Below are 15,994 nucleotides of genomic sequence, written 5' to 3'. Positions count from 1 at the left end.
TATGACATCTAACTTTAAACATATAGAACTAATATTTTAACTTGAAATTTCTACTAATAACAAACTATACTGTTAGCTTATGAGGCTAGATTATACTTTAACATAAAATTGTTATTTGGGGGTTACTGAAGAATTATTTGACAGGGAAATTGCTTAGGTAATGTATACTACTCACCTTGGGGTGCTATGTGAAGAGCATCTTTCAGTTTTCTTTCAGGAATAAATTTCCACTGAAAGACAGAGTGATCTGCTCCACCAATAGAAATAACCCACTGATAATCATGTGACCATCTGACATTAGTTACGTGAGCTGAATGGCCAATATATTTTCTAAACTTGGCTCCTATAATAAAAATATATCTTTAAATTGATAAAAAAAATGCTAAACAAAATATCATTTCAAACAATTTTTATACATGAACCACTGTATCATCCTTCTATTAACTGAATTATGAACAAATGGGCAATAAGCTGACTCAAAAATTGAACAAATGAATGAATCTGTATCAAGGAATGTAAATATCTCCTCTGCTGATTCACAAGGAACCACAAAGGCTGTGAGGCATTATCTTACCACTTTGAGAAAAACCTGGGAATCAACTGTTTTTATACTGAAACATTTGAATGTTTTGGCCTGAGGCATTTGGGCTTAAGTGAAATTCAAAGAACTAATCAACTCGACCTTACCCCCATTATTCTCAACCGAAGCAGCCAGAGGATCCTTTTAAGACTTAAGTCGTCAACAAAATAGTAGCAAACTGAATTCAGCAACATATAACAAGGATTAAACAACATAATCAGATGAGATTTATGCCAGGAATGCAAGTTTGGTTCAACATTAAAAAGCCAATCAATGTAATACATCATATTAATCAAAGTCAAATATGCCCAGTTGTTCCAACAATGTCCTTTAAAATCATTTTTTAAATCCAGATATTTTAAAAAATATCTTTCAATTTGGGTTTTGTCTAACGCCTCCTCATGATTAGATTCAGGTGATGTGTTTTGGGTATGGGCAATGTTACATCCTTTTGCATATGTCATTTCAGGGGATACGGTCAGTTCTATCATTAGAGATGTCAAGCTGTATCATTTGGCTAAGGTGGTATACACCCAATTTCTCCAATAACAAAGGAATCATTTAACTTTGTGGTTCATTTTCTTAAAAATCTCTGTGGCAACAGGGATATATTTTATTTATTTATTTATTTATTTATTTATTTATTTATTTATGGCAGAGACAAGGTTTTGCTATGTTGCCCAGGCTGGTCTCCAGTTCCTGGGCTCAAGCAATTCTCCCGTCTTAGCCTCCCAAAGTGTTGGGATTACAGGCATGAGCCACTATATCTTACAGGAATATATTTTTAGAATATATTCTCTATCTCCTCCTCCTGGTATGTGGCATTATATACATATTCTTGTTAAAGTACACAGGATACAATGATGCTTAGCTTCATTTTGATATTGTTTTGAACATTTTATATTAAGTTATAGAAGACTTGTACATCAGGATGCCAAAGCCCCATCAACAAAATTCTGGAGAAAAACTTTCATCTTGGTCATTAAGATAACTATCATAATTAACACATAAAATAGAATCAAAACTCATCTAAAGTTATAATTTACTGCTGCTTAATAGTAATACTGTTATTTCAGGAATAAATTTTTTATGTAGTTTAATATAAGTCACTAAGTTAACTTCCCATATTTCAACCCAGCAAATCCTATAAGGTAAGGGCTCTTATATAGGAATGCATTACTTGCCTATCAAGAGAGCTTTGACTACTACTACTACCTTTGATGCAACCCTCAAGCACTCTTAGACATTAGAGAGTCTTAAAAGTTAAAGCCAGAAATTCGAACAAATAAAATTCCAAGTTCTAAGATCTACTAATTTGTTATGTCAGGGCAAATTAAAGAGTTAAAGCATCTACTCTGACTACACTGAGTGATAGAGAGAGGTACAAATAATCCTGTAAGTCCCTTCCCAACTTTAAGACCCTCTTGGATAAAACAAGGCAACTAAACAAGAAAGTTGTAAAATAAGTCTAAGGGAAATCAGTTATTTTTAGTCAATGGGACTGTATTAATAATTTTAAATAACCAGTTTAATTTTTAATAATTTGTTCCGATAAATGGGTATCTTAAAAGTGAACCTAGATATCATATCTTTCATGAAGTGACCTTGACTCACCAAGACCAAGTTACATGCTTCCAGAATTCTCTGTGATTACTCTTTGTGATTATACTTATATAACACTGAAATGTAATAGACTATTTACTTGTTCACTCCTCCATTAAAACTATAAGGTCTTTGAAGAGAACGGTGGTGTCTTGTTTAATGTATATCCCTGGTGCCTGGTATATAGCAAACACTCATTAGATATTCGAAGACAGAGAAAAAGAACGGAAAAGGAAAGATTACATTTCCTTTTGCTCTGCTTGGACATTTGAGTTGGAATGCTAGATTGTAACGAAGGAAAGAGTAGTGAAGGAAACTGAGGGCATGAACATGATTCCAACTCCTATAATGCACAGAAGAGGGCAAAAGTTTGATGTAGCTTAAAGAATATCAGAATTGAAATCAAAAGACTAGTGCTTGAGCATCAGTTTGACCATTTAATAGCACAGAAGTGTGAGCATTCCACCAAACCTCTTTTGGACTCCATTTCCTCATTTTAAAACGTAAATTGGATTATATGCTCACAAGGTGCCTTTTGATTATGAAAACTATGATAAAAATGATTCAATAATAAGAATAGTTAAGGCCTAAACAGTATATCATCAATTAGGACGAATATCTCAGAGAAAAAACTTATCAAGACAAGCTATAATGATCATAGAAGCTTCCTAATTTAAAAGAAGATGAAAATTCTTGGTAAGGATAAAGAAATATACTAAAATATTTGTGTTTCAATGACTCCATTTCTTTCCTAATGTGTTTTAATGTGTATTTTCACACAAGGGTAATATTAACTAAATATTTTCAATATATTGTAGCAATATGACAAAAGACTTTTTCCATTTAACTATGTTTTAATGATATTAAACTTCTAGATATGGGAATATATAAATATATGAAAATATCTTTCTGACCCTAGTAAAAGCAACAATTTCTTAATACACAAAACTACACTACCTATAAGAAAAGAAAGAGAAATAGACTTAACTACACTGAAATTAAGAACTGGCCAAGAAAATACATCAAGAAAACAAAAAGGCAAGTCACAAACTGGGAAAAGATAATTGCAAACTATAAAAATTACAAAGCATTTGTATTAGAAGAGTATATAAAGTAATTCTTACAGATCAATAAAAGAAATAACCCAATAGAAACACAGGAAAGAGATATGAACCCATGTTTCACAGAGAAGAAAACACAGAAGACCAAAACATATTTTAAAAGATGGTTAACCTCATTTGTAGTCAGACAAATGGAAATTAAGACCTCAATGTGACATCATTTACACTAACTGGATTTGCAAAAGTTAGAAAGTATAGCAATATCAAGTGCTGAATCAACAGGCTTTGTAAAATTGTATAACCACTTTGGAAAATAATTTGGTATTTTCTTATAACGTTCACATTCTCCATGACCCAGAAATTTCACTCCTAGTTATTTCACTACTTTAAGAAACCTGCATTTAATATCAAAAGATGGGAAATGACCCAAATGTCCAATGACAGGCGAATAAATGCATAAATTGCAGCATAAACTTACAACACAATATTTTGCAGCAGTGAAAAAAAGGCATTAAAGCTACATGCAACAAATGGAAAACAGCACCGAATAAGTCCCTGTTATAAATTTGTTGTTGTTGTTGTAAGATATTTGGTTTTTCCTATGAATTTCCTGGAATCTAAATGATATTTTCTCCAAATATAAATTTTAATTTGCCAATAAGAAGTACAGAGAGGGTCTTGGTCATTATTAACAGTGATGGAGGTGATGGGCTAATGTAACCCTGCCCTCACCTTTCCATTCTCCCTGACCTGCTCACCATCCACCACAGCCCCTATGCTGCTGCCTAGAAAGAGTCCTCGATTCTTTCAGAGAGATTATGGTCAGGAGCAGGTGAAACTAGAGAAAAAGAGGATGATAATGAAGAAAAAAATACGAAGGAGGTGGAATGCTTTGGGCTGAAATTAGAGTGCAGAAAATGTAGGGTATATGTGGTTCATACGATCATTCTCTCTTTGCGCTAACTTCATATATTTTTTGTTTCAATTACAATGATTCTATAACATAAACTAATTCTATTATTTAAAATCCACATTTTGTAAATGCTGCACTTCTAAGAAGTCACCTAATGAATATGACCTGAGTGGATATGTAAAACACATTAATACATCAGCTACATTTTTCTAACCTTAACTTGGACTAGCAATGCAACTTAATAATTACTCTAAAAGAAAGAGAATATTTCTAGTAATACTGCTAACTTCAAGGTATGTAATTATGTGAATTCAATACATACATAATCTTTTTTGGCCCAAGTGGTCTGCAAAACATGAAATCTTAAAATACTTATATTAATCCATTAAAAATGCAGTAGTCGTATTCTGTCTTTCCCACTTACCTAGCTACAATCTCAAGCTGATTCACAAGTGCCTAGAAATAAAAATCACCCTTACTAGAAAATAAATTACCAACAAAAAATCTAACAAAAGGGAAACAAAAAAGAGGAGCAATTTATACTTATGTCCTTGAAGGAGTGAATAATCTCTCAAAACAAGACTAATATTCTTAGGCTTTGGTAAAATATTCGCACAGCAGTTCAAAGAACTACTACACATTTTATAAATGAAATAAAATTACTGTGCAATAATACCAAATTCTCTCTTGCAAATGATAAAAACAATCAATAAATCCTATTCACTTGACTAAGAAAACTCAGAAGATTAAAGTATTTTTGTTTTTGCATAGAGGGCAGTACGTGAAACAATTAAGTAGGAGCAACGTCTAAGAGTAAGATCATCATGACTCTTACTGAATCTCACACTTTATAACCAAGCAAGTACCATCTTAAAATTTGTTGTGCCTGGTGACTCTCATGTCCTGGCTATGTGGTGGGACTCAGAAAGAGGGTACTTTAACTGTTAGAGATTTAACCAGCCTTTTGATATGGTTTGGCTCTGTGTCCCACCCAAATCTCATCTCAAATTGTAATCCCCATGTGTTGAAGGAGGAACCTGGTGGGAGGTGACTGAATCATGGTGGCAGTTCCCCCATGCTGTTCTCGTGACAGTGAGTGAGTTCTCATGAGATCTGATGGTTTAAAAGTGTTCAGCAGTTCCCCCATTGTTCCTACTCTCTCTCCTACTGCCATGTAAGACGTGCCTTGCTTCCCCTTCACCTTCTGCCATGACTATAAGTTTCCTGAGGCCTCCCAAGCCATGAGGAACTGTGAGTCAATTAAACCTCATTTTTAAAAAAATAAATTACCCAGTCTCAGGAAGTTCTTTATAGCAGTGTGAAAACAGACTAACACACCTTTGTTAACATACTTAGTGAAATATCTTCACATGCACCTAGGAAGCTGACATCTCACAGGCAGGAATCAACAACATGGCAAGCTGGCAAGATCTTAAACTCATCACTTTACCTTAGAGGCACAACGGAAACACCAGCCTGGGCTTCTGGAAAAATTAAGCCCTTAAGTTTGACATCAGTTGATTATATATTTGAATCGAACTACTTTAGCTGTTTCCAAAAATCACCTTTACTAAGCCACATTTTTAATGTTTGCCCAACGACTTGTATCAACAAGCCAGGTGAAAAATCACTACTGCATCTGCTACAGGCGTTGATGCTCTAGGAATACACATTCACTACATCTAATATAAAGTCCCATACCACAGGAAAGTTCCTCAAAAATTTTCCAAAGAAACTTTGATTTGCTAGAGAAGTAAGTATGCTTTTTTTTAAAATGTAGAATGAAAACTATTTGTGCCCTGCTTTATTTTTGGTTTCCACAAAGCTCAGAATTAAATTTGATGTTTGACTACTGTCATTTTCTTTATCTAGTTTGAATATGGTACTTCTATTTGTATTTCCCTTGATACTGATTCTCTATTTGTATAGTTACTTTAGTACTTATGGACTTGTTATGAGCTGACTCAAATACTTTATGAAATAGGCATGGAATAAATAAATGATACCTAATAGAGCATTTTATTTAATTATCCCAGGTCTACGAACAGAATGATTTGTATCATTTTAGAAGAGATCCAAGAAAAAGAGGTGATAATATAAAACATGTAGAAAATAACCAAATGATAAGACCCTATATTAGTCCATTTTCAAACTGCTATAAAGAGCTGCCCCAGACTGAGTAATTTATAAAGGAAAGAGATTTAATTGACTTGCAGCTCAGCATGGCTGGGGAGGCCTCAGGAAACTTACAACAATCATGGTAGAAGGCAAAGTGGAAGCAAGGCAACTTCTTCACGGGGTGGCATGAAGGAGAAGTGCGTGAGATCACAGGAAAAACTACCATTTATAAAACCATCAGATCTCGTGAGAATTCATTCACTATCACAACAGCAGCATAGGGGAAACTGTTCCCATAATCCAATCACTTCCCACCAGGTTCCTCCCTTAACACCCGGAAATTACAATTCAAAATGAGATTTGGCTGGGGACACAAAGCTAAACCACATCAGACCCTGCTCACGCCTGTAATCCTAGTATCTTGGGAGGCTGACGCAGGGAGATCGCCTGAGGTGAGGACTTTAAGACACAGCCTGGCCAACATGGTGAAACCCTGTCTCTACTTAAAATACAAAAATTAGCTGGGTGTGGTGGTGCATGCCTGTCATCCCAGTTACCTGGGAGGCTGAGGCAGGAGGGTTGATGGAACACAGGAGGTGGAGGCTGAAGTGAGCAGAGATCGCCACTGCACTCCAGCCTGGGTAACAGACAGAGCGAGACCCTGTCTCAAAAAAAAAAAAAAATTATATATATATATGTGTGTGTGTGTGTGTGTGTATATATATATACACACACATATATATATACACACACATATATATATACACACACACACACACACACACAAAACCATCATTGTATAGTCTGACTCTATGAAGGAATTCAGGAAGTGAAAAGAAAAATGTTTCTTTGAAAAGAAAGAGATATTCATAACAACATATGAATTCATAAAGAATATATGCATTCATAAAGAACATATGCATTCATAACATATGAATTCAAAAAGAATTTTCTAATAAAACTTCATGACCAAAATAAATGTAGCATATGACAATAATTTTTGAATTAGCAAAATGAAACCCTTTACCAATCTGTGTAAATTTAAAAAATATGAAATCCTTTATCTCAAGCCTAATTTTCTGCAAGAACATAAAAGTCTTCTGTGAGAGAGAGGTTACTTAACAATATTTTGAAAGAAAAGGTACCTTTTCTTAAACATGGATATCGGAATAATTTTATAATTCCATAGTCATCAGCTGTAACTAAAACTTGGCCAATATAATTTCCATCTACCGAATTTATATCGTTGATATCTGAATACTTGGGCCAAATTCCATTTACTTCAAGGCCTGAAACACATGTCCATGAAGCCCAATGAACACCTTTTATTTCTTCTGTACTTGTCACTTCTTTTCCCCCTAAAAATAAATCAAAGAGTCTTAATTTAAGAAGTTATTTCATTTGATTTTCTCAAGCCTAAACTGTACTGAGAACATAGTAAATTCCAAAATTTAATGAATCGTCTCACCTCACTTAGAAGAAAATACATAAATAGGTAGGTAAGTTTGGGTTAAGAGAAAAGAAAACTAAATGCAAGAAATTTATAAAAAGCTACTACAAAAATTATACTGATTCAGAGACAGACATTGCCTTGAATGTTTAGCTTAGCAGGTTCCCTTATGTGGAGAAGAAAACTGAATCCTATTTAAAAAATGATACAGATTAGTCATAACAGGGTAAGTTATAAAAAAAAAAAAAAAGGTAAAAGCTATGAGAAAGTGGCAAATCAGGTATTAAAAAAGAAGCCTAAGATACATAGTTGAGGAAAAAAAGAGAGAACTAGAAAAGACCAAGAAGAAAGGATGAGTGTAGGATAATATATTTACATTAGGTAGACTGTTAATGAAAAACTTTTGGGGAGATGCATTCATTGAATTATGCAGCTTATTTTATGTAACAGGTTCTTGGAAGATAGTGACTAATTCCCTAAGCATCACAACAAATAAAGTACTATGCAGTGGCTGGGTGCAGTGGCTCACACCTGTAATCCCAGCACTTTGGGAGGCCGAGACAGGCAGATCACTGAAGGTCAGGAGTTCAAGACCAGCCTGGCCAATATGGTGAAACCTCATCTCTACTAAAAATACAAAAACTAGCTGGGCATGGTGGCGGGCACCTGTAATATCAGCTACTCAGGTGGCTGAGGCAGGAGAATCACTTGAACCCTGGAGGCAGACGCTGCAGTGAGCTGAGAACATGCCACTACACTCCAACCTGGGCAACAGAGCGAAACTCTGTCTCAAAAAAAAAAAAAATTACTAAGAGGTAATATTTCGATGATTCTGCTTTTATCTCATTCATTCACACACTCACTCACTTGCTAATTTATTCACTTATTTGTTTAGTTAGAGCCATGGTCTTGCTCTTTCACCCAGGCTGGAGTTCACTGGCATGATCTTGGCTCCCTGCAGCCTTGAACTCCCAGCTGAAATGATCCTCCCACTGCAGGTGCATGCCACCACACCCTGCTCTTTCTTTTTTCTTTTTGGTAGAGATGTGGTCTCACCATGTTCCCTGACTGTTCTCAAACTCCTGGGCTCAAGAGATCCTCCCGCCTCGGCCTCCCAAAGTGCTAGGATTACAAGCATGAGTCACTGCACATAGCCTATTCTTCTCTTTTAAAATTTTTGGTTGAAATTCTGTTTTTCAAAGTTAGTTTGTTAGTTATTAATATTTGCAAAGTTTATTTATTTTTTTGAGACAGCCTCTTGATCTGTTACCTAGCTGGAGTGCAATGGCAACATAACGGCTCACTGCAGCCTCATCCTCCCAAGCTCAAATGGCCCTCCCGTCCCGACCTCCCAAATAGCTGGGACCACAGGTGCATACCACCATACCCGGCTAGTTTTTGTATTTTTAGTAAAGGTGGGGTTTTGTCATGTTGCCCAGGCTGGTCTCAAACTCCTGGGCTCAAGCTATCGGTACACTGTGGCCTCCCAAAGTGCTGGGATTACAGGCATGAGCCACCATGCCCAGCCTGCAAAGTTTATTTGAGATAAACACAAAAAACAAATAATTTATTGGTCACACATTTCCAGTAATTATATTCACTTAATTAGTTCCACCCACAAAAATGGCATTTTGACTCTCTAAGATACAGTGGTACTTTACCATACACTATGATCATGGTATGGAATTCAATAAAAAGCGAATCTGTTTTAGATCCTCCAGCCAAAGGAGTTTTAATTAAGAACCAAAGGATTTATAGTAGTAGTTGCCAAGGACTGGGAGAGGTAGAAGTGGGGGCCAGGTGGGGGTGGATATAAGGAGATGTAAGTTTCAGTTATACAGGATGAATAAATTCAAAAGATCTAATACACAGTGTGTTGACTATGGTTAATAATGCTGTTACTGTATGATGTATCTGAAATTTGCTAAGAGAGTGGAACTTAAATGTTCTCACCACACACACACACAAATGGTAACTATGTGAAGTGACCGATACATCATTTAGCTTGATTGAGGAAATTGTTTCACAATGTATATCAAAACTTTACATTGTACATTTTCAATATATACAATTTTTTAATGTCAATTATACCTCAATAAAGTTGGAAAAAACCTTACAGAAAAGTCTACAATGCCTGAAATACCAGCTCAGATCTTCTTTGATTTCCTATGTCAAATGTAACTTAAAATCTGCTTCTAGTAAAACTCTAAAATATTGTATAGGCACTACAAATCTATAATTTGCTAGAAATTGTTACCTGGCATTCTATAAAAAAGTCTTTTCCCATTTCCATCATTTGTCTGCAAATATCTACTGTCTGAAGACCAGTCCAGATGAGTGATGAAACTAAGGGATCCCAAACACTCGCCAACTTTTTTATAACGCTGAGCAACTCCATAAATATCAACTGAGCTGTCATTGCATCCAACAGCAAGGTAAGTTCCATCTGGTGAATATTTTAATTCATGAATTGCCTCCTTCCTATCTTTAATATGTACAACTTCCGTCATATCTCTGTTAAAAAGAAAAAATGAGACTACATGAACAGAAGTCACAACAGAATTAATTCCGTTTCAAACATGTCTAAAATGACTATGAAGCCGTATCAAGTGTTTATAAAAATAAACGTAAATAACACAAGTAGTATTAATTCAGGAACAATACATTGCTGAACAGAAATACATGGAAACAATATATGCCAAATGTTCAGGAAAATGCTGAATTTCAGTTTCTAAATTAAGTACTTTAGAGATCCATACTAAATTTCTGGAGTTAACAAAGAATAAAGGAAATAAAGTAACAAATTTTTATGGTAAAAGAAGTTCTTTGTAAATATGGAGTTTATGAAAAATGTTTAATTTAAACACTATAATTTTCAAACAATTTTTTTTGTAAGGAGCTAAATATGCAAAATTACATTCAAGAAATAATAAAGGATGAATTCATCTATATTACTTCAGTTTTATTATTTTATTTTATCTTATTTTATTTTATTTTATTTTATTGAGGCAGAGTCTGGGTCTGTTGCTCAGGCTGGAGTCCAGTGGCACAATCTTGGCTCACTGCAATCTCCACCTCCCAGGTTCAAGCGATTCTCACCTCGTGCCTCAGCCTCCCGAATAGCTGGGATTACAGGTGCACACCACCGTACCTGGTTAATTTTTTTGACCTTTTTAAATAGAACACACATTCCTCCCTTAGGGACCATGTTGAGCAGTGAAGTGGAACTTTTTTTCAATGATGACTTCTTATGGAGTATCCAAAATAATACAGATATTAGTAACAGCCAAAAAATAGAAAAATATGTAGTAAAACACCACTGAGTTTCCAAAGTTGTGGAGTTTGTGGGCAGGAAGAGGAGAAGCAGAGGCAGGGAAAAAAGATAGGAGGAAGTAAAAATTCTTATTTCCAATCAGTGTCAGAGACTTTTCTCCAGATAAATTTTGCCTTCATCAACTTCTGACTGTTACATGTGCAAGAATTAATCTTCAGTTGTATTTGAGTCACTATACAGCTGTGGGCCTGTTAATTATAGTACGTAGTGATTACCCTAATCAAAGTAGTGTTAGAAACAGAAATAGAAAAATGAGCCTCAAGATAAATCCAAGATTGCATTCTTCGAACCTTCTGTACTTTTTTTTTTTTTAAAGTTTCCCTGGTTAACATCACTTTTGCCTCTTTGCAGGGTCCTCTTCCTATGCATAGACTCATACAGCTGCCTATGCATTTCCCAGGGACTCCTTCAAGTTAACATTAAATCCATATACCTTATTGCCCTTTGCTCCATATCCATCCATCCATCCATCCATTCCTTCCTCCCTATATGGAATAAGATTTTTAAGAAAAGTCTAAGACACTATTTGGCAGCTTTGACTTTCTATGCCTCCTTTATTTAAAATTTTATAATTATAATCACCTTCATGATCTTCATTAAAATGCTTCTGGAAAATTCTTCAGAAGTATTTTGGTATTTTTTATAGCATTTTTGTTCTAGAGACTTAATTGCTCCCAATTAATGAGAAGAATGGTTTATGTCCAAGGTTTTCTGTTAACATGCCCCCTGCTCACCAACACACACATGCGCACACACACACACACACACACGGTAGAAGATAACAGAGAGAGATTCTGGTTGACTGATTGGTTTTTTAGTATGAATAATATTGCCATGTCAATATTATGAATTATATGACTACTCTCTCACACGAAGAGTTTCTCTGACAAATTTAAAGGAAAGATGACAACTATTAGATGAAAATTTATTAATTTTTAAAAAACATTCTGAATTAAGTCTTCTGGGAGACTAATATATGATTACTATGGTTTCTTTTAAGAAGCAGAGGGAGGCAAAAGCCTGGGAATACTCATACATGAACAGTTCATAATACATCACAAAGTAAAGGTACAGAGTTGATCAGAGCATACAACAGAAGAATCCATTTCCAACTGAGTGATTCTGGGGAGACATATCAAAGGAAGTGGAGTAGATAGCTATGACATCTACATTTTATTCCGATGAATGAATGAGATTTAGCTCAGCAGAAGAGAGGAACTGGAGGTAAAGACCCATGTTTCAGCAGAGACAATAGGATGTGAAAGAGCTGATGGCAAGAGAAAGAATTCAAGTTCAGCTTGCGACGGCCACTGTAGTTGAATGGACACAAGCAAGGGGACTCTGGTGTGAACTCAGTCTGCTGAGGGAGGCTGAGGGAAAATCATGAAGGGGGCCTCATATGTCTTGTTAAGATTTTTGGCCTTAATTTGTGAGGTTAAGCTAGGATAAGATGTACCAGTCAGATCGCTGATTTGGTTCCAAGGTAAAAAACAAATTAGGCTGGGTGTGGTGGCTCATGCCTGTAATTCCAGCACTTTGGGAGGCCGAGGTGGGCAGATCACGAGGTCAGATGGAGACCATCCTGGCCAAGATGGTGAAACCCTACCTCTACTAAAAGCACAAAAAATTAGCCCGGCATGGTGGCATGCACCTGTAATCCCAGCTACTTGGCAGGCTGAGGCAGGAGAATCACTTGAACCTGGGAGGCAGAGGTTGCGGTGAGCCGAGATCACGTCACTGCACTCCAGCCTGAGCGACAGGGCGCGACTCCATATCAAAAAAAAAAAAAAAAAAAAAAAATTAAAGGAGCATACTAATAGGATCAAGACCAATTAGAAGGTTACTGCAGATGATGGTTTCTCAGACTTCAGAAAAAAGTGAGCTTCTTTAAAATACAATGTAGTATAATATTCCATACTATTATAGGATATAATATGTACTATAGGTTAAAGATACAATTCTGATCTTATTCACAAACCTTAATTAAAATGTTCCTAGAAAATTAATTAGGAAAGCAAAATCAACAGGATATGGCGGTGATGGATTACAGATATTAGGTTCAGGAGAAAGAGGTATCAAGGAAAACGCCCAGGTTTTTGCTTAGGTACATGGATAATGGTGCCATTCACTAGGATAGGGTCCATGGACAGACGATCAGTTTGGGAGGGATATCATGAGTTCAGTTTTGGAAATGCTGAGTTGGAGGTGCCTTTGAGACATCCAAGTGATGTTAAATAAGTAACTGGATATGCACAGCTCAAGTTTTGAGACAACGGCAGGAGCTGTGCATCCGGGGTCATCAGGCTATGCATGGTAACTGATGGCAGAGGCAGAATGAGACTAGCAGAATGAGACTACCTAGAAAATATAGAGAAAATATAGAGCAAAAAGAAGAGAAACTCTAGGCCTGAGCCTTGAGGAACTCTAATATTTACTTGCTGGGCAAAAGTTAATTAGCCTATGAAGAAAATGGGGCTAGAGAAGTAAGCTGAAAACATAAAGAGAACAAACACCTAAAAGCCAAGGGAGAAAGCATTTTGAGAAGCAGCAAGTGGTTAAGAGAATCAAATACTGCTGGGAATTCAAGCTAAATGAGAAGTGAAAAATGTCTCCTAGTTTTAGGGACATAGGGTACAATTTTTCAACATAAAGCTGAAAGTAAAAGCCATATAGGAAAGAGGATAGAGGTTGATAAGTTAATTAGAGGAAAAGAGAGATTAAAGTTAGACGGTTTTATGAGAAATATTCCTGTGAAAGGGAAGAAAGTAGAAATGTAATGTAAGAGAGAGACACTTTGGTTTGAGGCATGAAACTTAATATGGGACACACTGAGCATGTTCTAATAGGGCTCTCTGGTGGGGGTGCAACCAACCATTTGATGTGAAAAAATAATGGACGTACACAAAGAGTTACTTTTTTAAAGCCAGGAGACAACTTTTGGAACTCACTACTCCCAAGAAGCAGAGCAGAAAAACTATAAATAATTTGAAAAAAAATTTAAATGAATGTGTGATTTCTTCAGCAAAAACTATCACAATCCCTTTTAAAGTTGATAAAATGTGGTACTAACACTGCCAGAGACAGAAAAGTGGCTAGCCATTGGTAGAATTTAAAATGACAATTTGACTGGGCATGGTGGCTCACGCCTGTAATCCCAGCACTTTCAGAGGCCAAGGTAGGAGGATTGCTTGAGCCCAGGAGTTTGAGATCAAGTGGGCAAAATGACAAGACCACATCTCTACAAAAAATTAAAACATTAGCTAGGCATGGTGGCTACTTCCAAGTAGTCACAGCTATTTGGAAGGCTGAGATGGGAGGATCGCTTGAGCCCAGGAGTTGGAGGCTGCAGTGAGCTGTGATTGTGTTACTGCACTCCAGCCTGGGCAACAGAGCAAGACCTTGTCTCAATCAATCAATAAACAAAATGGCAATTTTATATATTTACAATTATTAATAGTCTATCCCATACCCTGTAGGAAACCTTACTCCATCTTCAGCATAATTTGTTAGCCTTGCTAATCAAGCTCTTCCACTATTATGAAGTCTCCCTACCTATTCATGAGAAGGAATGGGTGCCTCTGAGGAGTTTGCTGTTGATAACACAATGTAGCTTACTATAAGTCAAAGTTCCATATGTGTATATATAATTTTCTATTTTAAAATATTTGTAAGTTTTCATTTGACTCTATGATATGAGCATTTTTTAACAGAAAATGGTGGGAAGTGAGGACAGCAAAATGGTAGAAAAGGACATTCCAATGCTACTTCCCTTGCAGAAATACCAATTTGAATCATCCATGCATAAAAATACCTTCACAAAGGAGACAGACACATGAAAATCCCTTCAAAAAATTAATTAATCCAGGAGCTGGTTTTTTGAAAAAATTAATAAAATAAATAGACTGCTAGCTAGACTAATGAAGGAGAAAAGAGAGAAGAATCAAATAGACATAATAACCAATGATAAAGGGGATATCACCACTGACCCCACAGAAATACAAACACGCATCAGAGAATACTATAAACACCTCTATGCATATAAACCAGGAAATGTAAAAGAAATGGAGAAATTCCTGGACACATACACCCTCCAAAGACTGAATCAGGAAGAAGCTGAATCCCTGAACAGACCATTAACAAGTTCTAAAATTGAGGCACTAATAAATAGCCTACCAACCAAAAAAAGCTTAGGACCAGATGAATTTGTAGCTGAATTCCACCAGAAATACAAAGAGGAGCAGATACCCTTTCTTGTGAAATAGCCCAACAATTGACAAGGAGGGACTCCTCCCTAACTCATTTTATGAGGCCAGCAACATCTTGATACCTAAACCTGCCAGAGATCCAACAAAAAACTTCAGGCCAGTATCCCTGATGAGTATCAGTGCAAAAATCCTCAATAAAATACTGGCAAACTGAATCCAGCAGCACATCAAAAAGCTTATCCACCACAATCAAGTAGGCTTCATCCCCGAGATGCAAGGCTGGTTCAACAAACGCAAATCAATAAACGTAATTCATCACATAAACAGATCTGAAAACAAAGACCATATGATTATCTTAATAGATGCAGAAAACACCTTTGATAAAATTCAGCATCCCTTCATGTTAAAACCTCTCAATAAACTAGGTATTGAAGGAACATCCCCCAAAATAATAAGCTGTTTATGACAAACCCACAGCAATATCATACTGAATATGCAAAAGCTGGAAACATTCCCCTTGAAAACTGGCACAAGACAAGGATGCCCTCTCTTCACCACTCCTATTCAACACAGTATTGAAGTTCTGGCCAGGGAAATGAGACAAGAAAAAGAAATAAAGTGTATTCAAACAGGAAGAGAGGAATTCAGATTGTCTTTGTTTGCAGATGACATGATCCTGTATCTAGAAAACTCCATTGTCTCAGCCCAAAAGCTTCTAAAGCTGATAAGCA

General features: G+C 36.1%; 1 protein-coding gene across 14 annotated transcripts in view; it reads right to left on the bottom strand.

Annotated features, from left to right (window-relative positions):
- The window catches only part of EML5 (EMAP like 5), a 221,287-nt gene that overhangs the window by 104,014 nt on the left and 101,279 nt on the right, over nt 1-15,994 (bottom strand). For all 14 annotated transcript variants that reach the window (XR_002523464.2, XM_031667922.1, XM_003902140.5 and 11 more), the window contains 3 exons: nt 9,982-10,238; nt 7,420-7,632; nt 176-343 (listed from right to left, as the gene is read on the bottom strand). Coding sequence is in view for 13 of the 14 variants with exons in the window: in XM_031667922.1 (XP_031523782.1) it covers nt 176-343; nt 7,420-7,632; nt 9,982-10,238 (638 nt within the window). In the remaining variant the exon portion in view is untranslated. The remainder of the gene's footprint in view (nt 1-175; nt 344-7,419; nt 7,633-9,981; nt 10,239-15,994) is intronic.

Source organism: Papio anubis, chromosome 7 (genome assembly GCF_008728515.1).
Source record: "Papio anubis isolate 15944 chromosome 7, Panubis1.0, whole genome shotgun sequence".
In the NCBI taxonomy this organism is placed as follows: Eukaryota; Metazoa; Chordata; class Mammalia; order Primates; family Cercopithecidae; genus Papio; species Papio anubis.
Note: the sequence above shows the minus strand (reverse complement) of the source record. Positions and strands in the feature narration are given on the sequence as shown.